Source organism: Cryptomeria japonica, chromosome 3, assembly GCF_030272615.1.
Source record: "Cryptomeria japonica chromosome 3, Sugi_1.0, whole genome shotgun sequence".
In the NCBI taxonomy this organism is placed as follows: Eukaryota; Viridiplantae; Streptophyta; class Pinopsida; order Cupressales; family Cupressaceae; genus Cryptomeria; species Cryptomeria japonica.
In genome coordinates, this window is record NC_081407.1 from 947,998,614 (window position 1) to 948,013,402 (window position 14,789).

The following is a 14,789-nucleotide window of genomic DNA, read 5'->3' on the forward strand; positions in this document are numbered from 1 at the left end:
AAATAATTTTAGACGTCTACACAAAAGACCAGGGTGAATTTGTACTACCTGTTACTAAAATATCCAACCGAAATTCTAGGAACATGTTCTAAATCTCTTATTTTAACCATATCTCAATTTGTGGCTCTGTGGGACATCTGTAGCAATATGTTATCACTGTCTCTCTTCAATTATCCTTTGTTTTGCTCTAATTTCATAATTACCATCCAATTTCAACTAGAAAGAGGAGGCAAACTAAAAACCAATGAATCTAATAAGAATTTTAGTCATTTTCCTATTTGGATTGTTGTTAGATCTATTAGATCCACCCTTCTTTCAATGTATTGTTTCCTTAAGGAATATTAGTGGTTTTATTAGCTTAATTAATGAAACCCTAATTTTACACCATTATAGGTCCCTCATCCTATTCTTGTGTGGTGTTATGAGAGACACATGTGTGGGTATGTACCTAATCATCTTTTAGGCATTGTTGCTTCTCTCTCATGAGTTCATCGTGGTGGATTTGTCCCATGATTATTAGTCTTTTGTTGGTGTTACATTGCTTATGAATTGGTGAGGTTATTCTTGTGATTACCCTTGTATCATCAAGTTTCATGTAACACTTGTGTACACATTGTAGTACAAGTGTTGTTGTATTTGTAGTGTTGTGGTTTTTTATTTGAAAAGAAAAGTTTGACCATCAAGTTTTGTCTTGGTCCTTCAAATGAGGCATTACACCATCTCTACTGTACACATGTCACTATACATATATTTTCCAATATAATTTTTTTATTTCAAATTCTTCCACACCTATTGAATGTGCATTTATATTCTATCTTAGGGTTTCATTTGCATATTTTATAAACTTTTAGATTACTAACTAATTTGTAGGTTTTTCCTTTGACCCACCTAGAATTGAATTATTGGTATTAGAGCTTCAAATTTTAATTTTGCATGTCTATCTAGATGTACTCAAAACATCTACGAAAAATAGTGTTCATTTAGTTCAACATCCAAGTCTTTGCAAACAATGAGAACATATTATAATGGGAAAAAAATGCACACCTAAGGTTTAAGTAGATGTTCAACATCTTATCAATATGGCTTGAGAAACACAATGTTGAGAACCCTTTTAACAATTTGAAATTTTCATGACTTAACTTGGATAGACACCATCACATCTTGAACACACTTTAGTACATCAACAAAATCCTTTATAAATGCAAGGTGATAGAGATACTCAGATGTTTGAAGGAAAAATCAATGTTAGCATGCTCATTAGGACCTTGAGCATAATTATGCATAAGGCAAAAAACAACTCAGTATCATAGTCCTTCAATGTGTGAAAATAAATTAAGAAAAACAGTATCTTCATAAACATAGTCTAACTATGGAGTAATGAAGGATCTTAAATGTATATATTAGGACCATATTTATCATTGTACATTTCAAAAAAGGTACCACAAAGCAACTAGGTAAAGAATAAGTATCAATCTTGATGGAAGTGGTGTGTTTTTTGTGTTTCTATACATTCATCATTATCTTCACCTTTAGACATGGTATCAACTTTACATTCCACTTTTTAATTTTTGAACAAACTGTATCCAAGGTGGAAGTTGGGATGGTGGTAGGAGGATCATGAAACACGTAAGGTTAGGTGTAGGTAAGCTAAGAGGATAGAGCATGATGAGGCATAAACATAGCCATGGTAGGTGTAATGGAATGTGATATAACAAAAGGTATTTAAGGAGGTGTAGACTCGAGGACAAAATTAGGAATGGATAAAGGAAGGGGATAAGAGATGGTACTAGTGGAGGTGTAAATAGTACTATAAGGCTAGGAAAAAGAAGCAATGTTTTGGAAGTAAAAATTATAGAGAAAATACTGTGAACATAGGTAATCATGGCACTAGTATATATAACATGAAAAGTAGGTGAAATTGTATTTGAATGGAAATAAAAGTGGTTGCATAAAGTAAAAGATGGGAAGTAAGCATATCAATAGAACCCAACTTGGTAGGGGAAGGGATGGAAAATGATCACATATCAAGTGGAGGAACAAAATCAAGAGGATTAAGAATCAAAGAACTTTTAAACCAAATGGCTTAGTAAGAAAGAAATCATAAAGGGCCTAATTTAAATCTGTAAGACACCCTACATCAATAAAATAAGCAAGCTCATCCACACGTCGTTGTTTCAAAGGACTTTCGTGATCAAAAATTTTAACCAAGTTTAAACAAAGCAATAACCATGTCAAGACTATTGGAAACATCGATCTAGCTAGATTGGGCCATTTGAGAATTCAAACAACTACTTAGGAGAAAATGAAGATGTGGATGAAACCTTAAACAACTCATAAATCCCTAGAGGATAAATGATACAAAAAGGAGTTATAGTCTAACATAAAACCCATGAACCAACAACCAAATCAATTTACAAATAAATCAATGAATGGAACCCTAAAACAGAAGATAAGAATGGTCAGGGTACAATGAAACACAAAGTCCTAAAGAAGGTATAAAACACAAACAAAGAATAATTCAAACCTCGATAAGATCTAAATTACAAAAATATGCAATCAAAAAACTAGAACTAAAAACATAATATAAGAAGGATAAACCCTAAGTTGTGCAGAAATGTTTCACCAATAATTTATTTTAAAAAATAAAAAAATCCTCACATATATTATTTCAAGGCAAATAATAATGCAATAGAAACTTAGAGTTTAGAGATGGCACTGCAATAAATTAAAAATTAAATATATACAATATAAAAAACCTCCACCACAATAATGTTGAAGATGTTGGGAATTAATTTGTCAAGTGCTAAAAAATAAATCCATATTAGAAAAAACACTAATAAATATTTGAAACCCATTTACACTACTTTATTTCAAATTTGAACCTACAAATTTGATCACCAAATTTATCAATTTAATCTTATGCATAGAATTGAACCTAAGACCCACCAAAATGAACTAACAAACAATGGATGAATGCACTTGATCCACTTCAAGTCGTACATTTGTTTATATGTAAGGTGATTAGTGTAGACACCATTTGGTGAAAGATGTCGACTAGGAGTTTGGCTCAAACTGTAGGTTTGGTTTGTCTTGAAAGTCTTTGGTAGGCGAGTATTTTTTTTGGTTTTTGGCAATTTTGAGGTTTTTATGGTTTTTGCTTGCTTAAAGAATGATGCAGAATGATAGAGTAATGCAAATTACAAACTGAAATTTGACTGAAGCTAAAATTCAGAATTCCGATTTATTGATCAGCAATGCACAAATGCAAATAAATGTTTTTCAATAACCAAAGCCATCGCAAACTAGGGATCCAATGCTGGCTTGAGGGTAGTTTTATTTGCTTGAAATGAGAAATAGACTGGTTGGAGCATCTCCAGCTATGCCTAATGACTCCAATGAGCTTTATTCATCTTACAAATAATTATCTAAAACAAATATATGAAGAAATCATAAGTTCAATACAATTTTCAAACTTTTGCCAAGCAGGGTCTCTAGATTTGAGTGCTTGTCCCCCACTAACTTGCTAATGTAGCTCCAATCTGACACAACATCTCCAAATTGCCCCTTGACTTTTGCATGAATTTCACTGCCATTTGCCTTATTCCTACTCTGATGTGAATTCCAGGTCGTTAGGATGTTGTTGATAAATCTTTGATTCAAGCCCTCTTTGGCCAAATATTATCATTCTAGGCAAATCGATTTAGTGAGAAGTGAAAGGGGTTTTGTCCTATCACTCCAAATCCACTCCAAAACTCTGATAACCACATTGCAGACCTCTAGAATAAAATATTCTCTCCAAAACTAAATCATTCACTGCCAAGAATGATCGCCCAAATGCAACTTTTATGCCTCCAACCCTAGATCGATCCTCAAAGGGCATAATTTAAGGATTCCAAAGAATCTTTTCCTCCAATAAGGCGTCCAACTTGAGGGTGAGCTCTTCATATTTATTGTCTACCTTTTTAAATGTTTTATTCTCCTAGGAGGGTGTGCAATGTAACTTTATAATAAAGTTATTAAAACATAAAGTAACTTATCAAGTCACTTTTTTATTAATTTTTCTAATTTAAAAAAAAAATAACACAATATTATAAAGTTTTATTAGAAAAAGCTCACCAAGGCCAAAATAACTAAGTATAAAACCATTCTTGGTTGACCAATCATCTACAAACACTGGATAGAATCATGAGAAAGAAGGAACATTACAGTTTGTAATTTACCAAATGAGAATGTATTCTCCTTTGATCAAGCCCCTAGATAGACAAATTTGATGACAGTGAACCAAGTTCAAAGATTAGAACTAAACATGCAACATACATTCGATAATGATCCATGCAACTTAGACAGTTATGTTTTAGTACACTTATATGAATATCCATGATAATCATTGTCAGAAGATATGCAAATGAATTAGGATTAACATTCTATACACAAGGCCAAAATAAGAAAGTTAAATTTAAAAGTTAAGAGATTTAGATCTACAAAATGCAAATGACTAGGTTCAATCTACACTTGCATATCAAAAGAGTGGTGAATTCAATATTTAGCTATTTTAACCTAAATGCTATTTTAACCTAAATTCAATATTTAGCTATTTGTCAAGGTGCTAGAAAATCAAACCCTATCAGACAAGCACCTTGCAATCTATAAACCTATTATACTCTCCTTTGATACATATTTGCACCAAGAAATTTGATCTCTTAGCCTACAAAGCTTTAGTAAATTCAAACCTAAGAACAACCAAAATGATACCTTAAATCATTCATTTGTCGAATGTTGTGTTACCTACAAACATTTTTCAATTATCATTGCTCTAAGCCCACCCCTACTCTCCTATATATTTAGAGTTTTGAGGTTCAAAATGAGGATTAAAGTAGCAAAACAAAATCAGTTCTTCGCTATTCTATCTACTCTCTCCTAAACAAGATCTAACAATTTGTAAGTCTTATCAATCACTAATCCAAGTCTAACTCCTACCCTCCTATTGTTTTAGAGTTTTCGGGTTAAAGATAATGGAAGATCAAGTGGAACAATTAATTCCATACACTATACTCATTTTTGTTCAAATGTTGATACTATTCCATCATTCTCTCCTAGACAAGAACTACCCGTTTACAAATTGGTAAGACTTTTACCGTGGTAAAAAGAAGAAACAAAATGAGTTCAAATCACATATAGATGAGAAAATATGAAGATACATGATCATTAGCACATACACATTCCATGAAGGGCACACTAGTCAAAGTAGACCCAAAGCTGGAGTCTTGACTATCATGTGACCATAAAAAAAAAAAAAAAAAAATACAAATGCATTTTACGTAGAGCATGACGTGAGTACATAATTCTAAATTAAAATGACTCCTTGATTTTCATTCCTATATTAAAATGCCCTTAAAAAAAAAAAGTGGGGGTAAAATGACTTTCTCCTTGATTTGCATTCCTATATTAAAATGCCCTTAAAGAAAAGTGGGACTCCAAATTACATTCCCTGCCATCGTTTTTCAATCCACTTCCCCAAATAATGCTAATCGAATTCTAGAACGCCGTGATATCATTAACGTAGCCTTGGTAATTGATTGCAGAGCCCAAAAAAATGCCATAAACGTTGCATGAGCAAACTCTTACAACAAAAACAATCAAATCTTTATCAGAAAATATAGATCATGCCATCGACTTCCGTAAGCATCATCCTGAAATGCAATGCTAATAAAAAATCTCTAGTTTATTCTTTCATGTATTTACAAAACCAAAATAACTATTTTTCCCAGAGCCTTTAATTCTATCAATGGACCTTTACAAACGTCATACGTTTCACTACAATGAACTCAAAGCAACAGGACATACCGTCCTTACATTCTTCATTTATTTTTTGCTAAACTTATTTTTCAATATGATTTTGTTTTGTAATAGAATTACATGAACATATACCATCTTTTGTTGTTGTTTCGAATGGTATTTCATCTCGACCATTCTTATTTAGTATCAAATTGCTGAGATACAAATCATACACACTTATTAAATTTAACAATTTATGAGTTGACAAATATGGAAAACTAAAATTTACAGTTGCCTCACCCTTTCAAGACCAAAAAAGCTAAAAGAATAGAGATTTGCATTTGAGAGTTTGTGAACGAAAACCGGCCATTAGTTGTACCGTGGCATTAATTGAAAGAAAGCAGATCTCAATTTAAATTTTTGGAACCTCTTTTCCTAGAGTTAACAAGTCTAACAACCAGCATAGTTCCATGCTTCCAAATAAGTCTCTGCAATAGTTAAAAGCAGTGATAAGATACACAATGTACACTCTTTTGCTTAGGGCAACTCATCTAGATCTTTATATAATAAAAGAGGTCATAATAATACCAATGATTAGTTTCTAATTAGTAGCTAATTAGTAGACACCGTAACACAGAACAGAAGAAATCAACTAGCACATTATGATATTTCAACTATACCAATGATTAGTTTCTGATTAGTAGCTAATTAGTAGACACTGTAACACAGAACAGAAGAAATCAACTAGCACATTATGATATTTTCTACTATGTAGTTTTCGAATCAAAAGTTCATTCATTGTCAATGAGAGATGGCTTCTTGCAAGCCACTTGTTACTAAACATTGGCCAATGAGATTGACTCAAACAGGACACAGTTGAATCCTGATATCAATATCAGGATTTGACTTACTGTGGAAACATCTAATTATCAGCTAGCACATTGCTGAAAAAGCATTTGACCCAATCATATAAGAATAATTTTTTTTCACGGTGTGACAATTTGTACATGACTGACATTGCCTGCATTGTTATTATTATCATACAAAAGAGAACCTTTCAAAAGTAGAGGTCCACACAACTCTTAATTTTTAATTCCATCACTCAAAACAACGAACTCCATAAATTTCATCATGAAATCACACCAATGAATCCCTCTATTTTAAGTTTCATTTCACCAAATTCTAAATGTGCCAGTATGCTAACTTAGAACTATTAAAAGATCACTTGAATTTTCTGGCCGCACTCCTTCACTCAAATTAAGCTTTCCTAAATTTACCACGTATCTTAAATAAAACTCTACTAAATTTATCACATATCTCAAATAAAATCTACTAAATTTACCACATCGTTCGAATATGAATGTCAGAGGGGCATGTCTAATTACCAAACAAAAATCAGTGCTCACAAATGCAATATTCTCAGGCAAAATTCTCCTTGATAATCACTTCGAAGATATTACTATAACAAATGATTTCAACTCAAACAAAAATCAACCTCTATTATAGAATCTCATATCATGCTACTGCTTCACTTCCTGAATGCTTTCTTGCTAACCCTGGATTTCTTGGATTTCTTCCCACCAGATTTTGCCACACGGAGGCTTTTATGCACAGCACTAAGCCTTGCTAGAGCTGGTCTCTTTAAGTCAGGGCGATAATAATTATCAGCAACCTACAAAAAAAAGTTTATATCGAAGGGTCAGTTGCAAAAGTATAAATCAAAAGATTATGTAGGTATTTAGAAAGAGCAAATTATGAACCATATATACTCAATGTGTCAGGTGCAAAAGTACAAATCAAAAAATCAGGTACAACAGCAATTTATGATAATTACAGAATTAAGCTTATTTTGACTCAATCTGGCTCTGAAGTACAAAATAATCAGATAATAAAACTACAAAAAATAAAACCAGTAATCCACATTACCAACTTCTCTTGTAAATTCGAGTCTTGTATTATATTGATTACAACTTTATTAATAGTGGTGACTCTTTGATGCTTTTTGATCAATTTACCATGAAAAAATTTAAATTTAAGAAACATAAATGCTACGCCACAAAAGACCAATTGGATTGAATGAGAATGTTTGAAAATAATCTGTATGGTATGATGCTTCTGTAACAAACACATTAACTTTGAATTCAGCACCAAAAATTTCAAATTATTCCATACTGCTTGTGATAATTGAAAACAAAGATTTATGCTTAATCTACAATTAGAATTAGAATTCTTGACATGTCTACAGAATCAGTAATCACCACAGATTTAGAATTGCACCATGTATCAAGTATTGAGGATTTCACAAGCGTTTTACTTATAGTTCTAAATTTTTTAAGTTTGGTTGTTCATATTTTTAAGTCATCTCAAGATGACTCTATAAGTAGCCATTTACACGGGTGTTATTTAAATTCCCAAATATGTTATAAGAATTAGAAGCCGGGAAAGTATTTAATTTCCCATCTATGTTATGAGAATTAGAAGGCAAAAGGACCCACTTGACACCTCTGAACATTTGTTAAGAGTGGATAGGGGAATCTTTACCACTTCAAGATTTTCATCCTCGAGTCTCATTCTTTAAAGGCAAAACTTAAGGATCATTTAATGTTTTGTAACTTATAAATCACCCTTATTTTGCAATTCTAACGAGCATGTGATTAACCCAAGTACAACTCAATCATGTATACATGTTCAAGTATTGAAGGCTTTCATGGGCATTTTCAGTTTGGAGGACTTTGACCCTTGTGCATTTTTATTTTTAAGTGTCTCAAGATCCTCTTAAGATTAGCCCATAATCCTACGTGATTTACAGCCCAAACCCACCAAATAGCAGGAAAAACTCAATAACTAAGAAAAAAGTGCACCATACGCAGGAAACTAAATGGACACTTTGGAAAACAAACACAAGGATAAATGGATCAACCTTATATTAGAAATACAATGTAAAACATAATCAATTATCATAGCAAGTCAATACTAATTGAAACATCTCATAAATGTCAACAAGCATAGATTCTGTTTTTATACTACAGAAACCTTCATATAAGGATCATTTTAATCAATTTCAACTATCAAACTGTTAGCAATACAAATGTTTGGTGAAACAAAATTCTCATAAAGTTATATATGCAAAGCCAGAATTCTCAAACTTGTATCTCGACAGCTTTACACACATCACATTAAGTTAACTGACCCTTTTTATCAGAGAAATTAACTAACCTTGCATTTTAACCAACAGCTGTTGCTTAGAAATTTTAAATGCTTGATCATACACTTTAAAGCTAAAACATTGAATTTAATTGTCATGCTAATTACAAATTGTGTCATCTCAAAATGAAAAGCAGATGATAAGAAACCGATCAATCAACTAAATAACAAGCTCGCTAGTTGAATAGGAAATACCTGGTTGACAACAGCTTTGGCCATTTTATTGAATTCCTTCTTCAGAATGGACCTATGGACATATTTTACAGGCTTGTGTTGACACTTTGTCTTTGTTGTTGCAAGAGCAACAGCCAAATCTTCACCTCCAGGTGTGATAGAAACTGTTTTCTTGTTTGATAAACCTGCCAAGAAGATGAGAAGGAAATTTGAAAATCAGATTATCTATTCTACCTCTAGGCAACTCTTATCCATCCTCCCTCTAGGTAGCTCTCACAAATTATATAGATCTATATACTTATAGCCCACTTCTTTGTAGCGGCTTGGGTCTGATTTCCTTGCAGGTCAATAATGTATGACTTATTTAACAAGCTCAGGATCCATACTGACAAGATCAGAGAGTCACAGTTTTGCAGATACATAACCCCAATCAGAAATAAACCTTTAACATCTATCAAATTTCAGTAACTGACCAAAGACGAAGAAAGAAACTGTATAGACAGAAAAAAATCATTTGATTGTTCTTTAGATGAAAGCTTTTGCAACAAATGTGTTTCCTAATCATTAGCTGGTGATTGTACAAAAACCAACATATCTATAAAAGTTAAAACACTTATTTGGGTCTACAAGTACAGATCAATCTCCTTTCTTGTCACTAACATTCAAGATTCATACTTTAACAAATGTTGTGATCCATAATCATAACAGCATACTAATGAATATAAAATGTCTTAAAGGAATGTCCAGAAGACAAAATGTAAACATGGGAAGCATTGCAGCTGTATATACACTAAAAGGGAGACAAAGGTCCGTATATACAGAATAATACTCCCAGAAACTGTGATGTGTTTGTGTTGGGGGTTTTGAAAAAACAATCATTCAAATTAAGTTAAAAACATCAAAACCCTTAAAGGTATAGGAAAGTTGTGGCTCATGTTTAAACGTGTAAATGATAGAGATTTAATATATAAGATTGTACTTGCAAATTGGAAATATCTATTGAGTGTTGAATTACCAGCGCAACTAGGTTCAGTTCGTGATAAACAAGTTTAGCAAGCATCTGAACTTTTAAATCCAAAAAACAGTCTGTAAAGCAAATATGCTAAACTTGTATAAAGGCATAATGGGGCTTTTTAATGCAAAGCATACATACCTTTAGTATCTTAAACAAAACAGTTGAACTTACTAAGTCGAAAAAAAAGAGTAGATACATGTAAGACTCGACTTAATTTTAGATCTTGCATAGTCTCAAACTTACAGAGATCGCATTAAGCTCAACTCACAACCCCTAACACGATTAAACTAAAAGAAAAGCAAAATCCCCAGAAAAAAAAAGGGCCGAATCATATCATATAAATCATTTTTATAAAGTCAAATATGATCCAGATTTTGATTTCGAGGATGCTGCCCACTGTTTTGCGCGGAATTAAAAGCAGCCAATAACCCCACTCTTAAGCATGAATGGACCCGAAATAAGAATGCGGATAAATTCAAAATATAAAACACTTTTCTTGCGGCTACCTGAAAGCCTTCGCACGTTATTGTAAGAAGAAATCAAGTGCGCTTCTATGATTATGACCCCGAAACCCAAACCTAAAACAAACCCTAACAAAGGAAAGGAACATGCTATCTGGGGTAGCCGCAGATTAAAAGAGACAAGTATCTTGCGGGCTGATATATAATGTCTTCAAAGTGTGTGCTCAATAGATCTCTCACAACACGAATGTCATGAAAAGGAAAGAAGAAGGAAAAAATCTTTAAACATAAATACCTGAGAACTTGTATGAGTTCAAATTGTAGAGATTGTTATGCTCGCTGCTGAACTGAACCTTGGCAGAGCTGTTGCCATTCTGCTTGACGAGGAAGCAGTTGTTTCTCTTCACGATCTCCCATATGAGCTGCCCGGATATGGTTGTCATCCTTCATTCATACCACAACGAAAAGAGTCAAAAAATTTAACAAAATCTGTTGTGATGAAAACAACGCCCAAACCATTTAAACGCTCAGCGAGAAGGGATCTAAGGGATACCTTGAGACACCTTCTTCTTAGCTCCTGTACCTGCAAAAAAAATCAAGAGCTAGGTTCCCTAACTTCTGTTTTCGACGAACCCTAATGTTTTAAGAAAGCCCCTATAGCAGAGTCTTCGGATATAAACAAAAGCATGTTGTTAAACCCTAAGTGTACACCAAACCCTAGATTCATCGTGGAGTTATAAAGATGTATTTGTAAGAGGGATTAGTGCACGTAAAAGACCCTAACTCTAGGGAAGAAGTTTAGATCATGAGTTATGAGAAGTTGTATATCTCATTTTAATAGATGTGGGTATTTTTATTTTGAAAGTTTAATTAGAGGCTATAATATTTGATTATGTATATTAAAATTAAATAATTAAATGTAAATTATTAATCTAGTAGTAATAAAGGAATTATTTATGTTTATTAATTGTAGAAAAAATTACATATATAATAATAACTAAAAGATCATATCAGGTTAATCTGGATTTGAGTCGAACGAAGGAGGTCACTTGATCAAAACCTGTGGAGGGAGGGATGGTGTAAAATCAACTTTGATGGCGCCTCTAAGGACAATCTTGGTCCCTCGGGTGTTGGTTTTGTGGCACAAGATTGGACATGAAATATCATTGCCATGGGTGCAAAAAAGTTAGGATGGAACGAATAATGTGGCAGAAGCAATGGCAGCCCTTCAAGCGATCAAATTCGACAAACGATTGGGACTCTCGAAAATTCATTGGGAGGGTGATTCTTTAATCATCCTTGATGCAATTATTTCAAGTGAAGTGCAAGTTTGACACTTGCAAAAGTACATCTTTGCAATTATAAATGAATTGGCAACTTTTGATAATTACCAAATTAGCCATGTTCGATGTACAGGACATAAGGTGGCGGATGTTTTATCCAGATGGGTGCTGTCTTTTAATGATGTTGGGGAGATGAGAGTTGAGGACTACCATACTCTCGCATTTGATGCATGACACTGTTAGCACACTCTCATGAAAGGAGCATTTATGAGACAGCGAGGGAAGGTGTTTGATGAGACAAGGGACTCAAGGTGGCAATTAAAGGTGATGAAGAGTGTCTTCCTCTACAGATTGAAACAAAGGTGTTTGGGTTGTGACAAGGCAATGGAGGTAAATTTCACCTTGGTTGCCTCTCGACAAGAGGTGGCCTTTTTTGGGTTGGTTTTTGCAAAATGACTAAAAAGTCTCTTCAAATTTGTGGACACGGAGTTTGTGCAAGTGATGGAATTGTTGTTGGGTGAAGTCTTTCTTCAGGACAAGCATCACTACAGAATGAACATGGACATCGTCACCATGGTTATTGTGGGGCTTAGACCTAGGTGAGGCCGCAAACACCATTAAATGGGTGATGAGAGTGATTTTGGAGAAGGATTGGATGTTCAAGTTAGACTTTGTTTTGGAGTGGGCTATCCCAAGAGCGAGGTTTGACATCAAAGAGGGCATTAATTGTCTGGATGCAGAGGAGGTGCATGAATTGATTCATTTTGTGCATTGGCCATTTGGATGCAATAGGGATGAGCGGCGAGCTAAGGCACTTATTGGGTGGGAGTTGTTGAAGGCTTTCATTCAATAGAAGGAGGATATGGTGAACAGTCCATTGGTGGTTGTTAAAGTGGAGCCCAAAGGGAAAGGGGAGCGGTGTATGAAGAAGATGAAGGTGGCGAAGCTAAAGAAAGTAAACACGGAGGTGGGTGTCATAGGCACGGAGTGAAAGTCTTTGTTTGTTTTTTCTATTTTTGTAAATTGTTCCTACTGTTGCAATGTATGTATCGGGGATTTGGTGGGTGTCTCTCTATTATCTATGGGATGGGTTTTTTTAATTTTTGTACCCCTATGTGTTACAGATGGCGGTGTGTGGGTAGTATCTAGGGTTTTAAATGGTAGCCGATTTGTCACAACAAATAATGTTTTTTGTGCTTCTTGCATGGCAATGCACAACTTGATTAGGGTTTCATGGTGGATGGTGGCTCTGGGGGGTGATTGCTAGTCTTTTTGAATCTCAGACCAAACAATTTTGGATGGTAGTATAAACTTTGTAATTTCCTTTTTTAATATTAATAAAATATATCATTATTACTGATCAAATAAATAATTAAGAGATCATAAATTAAAGAACACATTTACTTAAATAAATCGTATCCATGTTCACATATTAGCATTCACATGCGTAATTAAAAGAACTTATCTACAATACTTATAATGGGTGAGAGTCGTGTTCCTCCAAAATAATGAGAGAGTCAAAAATTATGTTTAATTACTTGGTAATGTGTATAATTACACAAAGTGCATACTTGTTTTATTACTACCTACCAAAGGAAAATACATAGCACTTAAAAATGTAGAAGTCTTGCTTGTAAATATCACCATTCTCAACATCCTCCTTCTATTCAAAAGACTCCTTTATGTAAAACTTATAGCCAATATCATGCAAATGCACACTTTGGAATTTTTTTATTTTACTTGAACTCTTAAAATTATGAATTTTTTAAAATAAATTATTTCCTATTTAATGAATGACTTGTTGCATGTCAAAGAAAAATATAATTGGTTCATCAACACCATGTTGTCCTCACATGTTGTCGATCACTGGTAATTGTTTATTTCCTCATTAATGCACTAAAAGTGAAATTAGATTGATATCGTACTAAAAAATAGGGATATGCTCTATAAATTTCACTGGGCCATAAACTTTAAAGTTATATCGTATCCATGGTTGTATTATAAAAATATAAAGTTTGCTTCCATTTGTTCTAAAGTTCGTCTTCCCTTCTAGTTCTTATTTGTTGTTAATACAAGGTTGCCCTTGTGTTACCAAAAAAGGTAGCTTTTGATCCAACATAATTGTTAGTATAATAACAATAGTTGATCTTCAACAATCAACCAAAATTCACATCTTATGTTTATTTCAAATAGGTGATAATATTATACAAATCTTAAATCCAAAGATAAATGTCATAGTGTTGAACACACAAGAGTACTAAGAGGGGGGGAGGGGGGTGAATTAGTACTTAATCAATTTCTTCAGTTTGATCAACAACAATTCATCAAATGTAATTATCTAGTTGCAAGAAGAGAAACACATAAGCAAATAACCATAACAACAGATTTACATGGAAAACCCAACAAGGAAAAAACCATGGTGAGAAAGTTGTTTGGATATACTGACCAAATCCAACCTCACTATAATATAAACAAGTGTACAACTTTGTTTTAGGGCTACAACCCAAGGAAGCAACAACTCCCCAAATTACAATTTTTAGTACAAGAGGAATGACTTATTTTTATGGCTTTATTACATTGCACATCCAATAATATTTTTTCTCTAAATCATTGGTTGTTTTTGGCTCATTGACTTTAGCATTTATATATTTGCATTATCAACATACACACTGAATTGCGTTATTGCTCTTCCATATATACATCCTCTGCAATCTTCAAAACATCAACTAGGTCAACTTTAGGATAATGTGTGGATAAGACATCTTGATTTCATTAATCGACCACATGACATACCCTTCACAAGTTTCAAAAATATCAATTAAGTTAGTTGTAAGTGAAACATGTAGTGCACTACCAGTTGGCTACAATACACATATG

General features: G+C 33.3%; 1 protein-coding gene across 1 annotated transcript; it reads right to left on the minus strand.

Annotated features, from left to right (window-relative positions):
• Positions 1-7,060: 7,060 nt before the first annotated feature.
• LOC131038931 (large ribosomal subunit protein eL28y) lies at positions 7,061-11,341 on the minus strand. Its single transcript, XM_057971536.2, has 4 exons — positions 11,183-11,341; positions 10,925-11,073; positions 9,175-9,338; positions 7,061-7,447 (listed from the first exon to the last, which is right to left on the minus strand). Exons 2-4 carry the CDS (start codon positions 11,070-11,072, stop codon positions 7,304-7,306), a joined length of 456 nt encoding a protein of 151 aa, XP_057827519.1. The 5' UTR covers position 11,073; positions 11,183-11,341; the 3' UTR covers positions 7,061-7,303.
• Between the last annotated feature and the right edge of the window lie 3,448 nt (positions 11,342-14,789).

Excerpts from the sequence above, each read along its gene's own strand:
- LOC131038931 (XM_057971536.2), bottom strand. The coding sequence starts at position 11,072 with ATGACAACCATATCCGGGCAGCTCATATGGGAGATCGTGAAGAGAAAC. Across the intron at positions 9,339-10,924 it reads GAACTCATACAAGTTCTCAG|GTTTATCAAACAAGAAAACA; the intron begins GTATTTATGTTT and ends TCTTCTTGGCAG. Across the intron at positions 7,448-9,174 it reads CCAAAGCTGTTGTCAACCAG|GTTGCTGATAATTATTATCG; the intron begins GTATTTCCTATT and ends TTTTTTTTGTAG.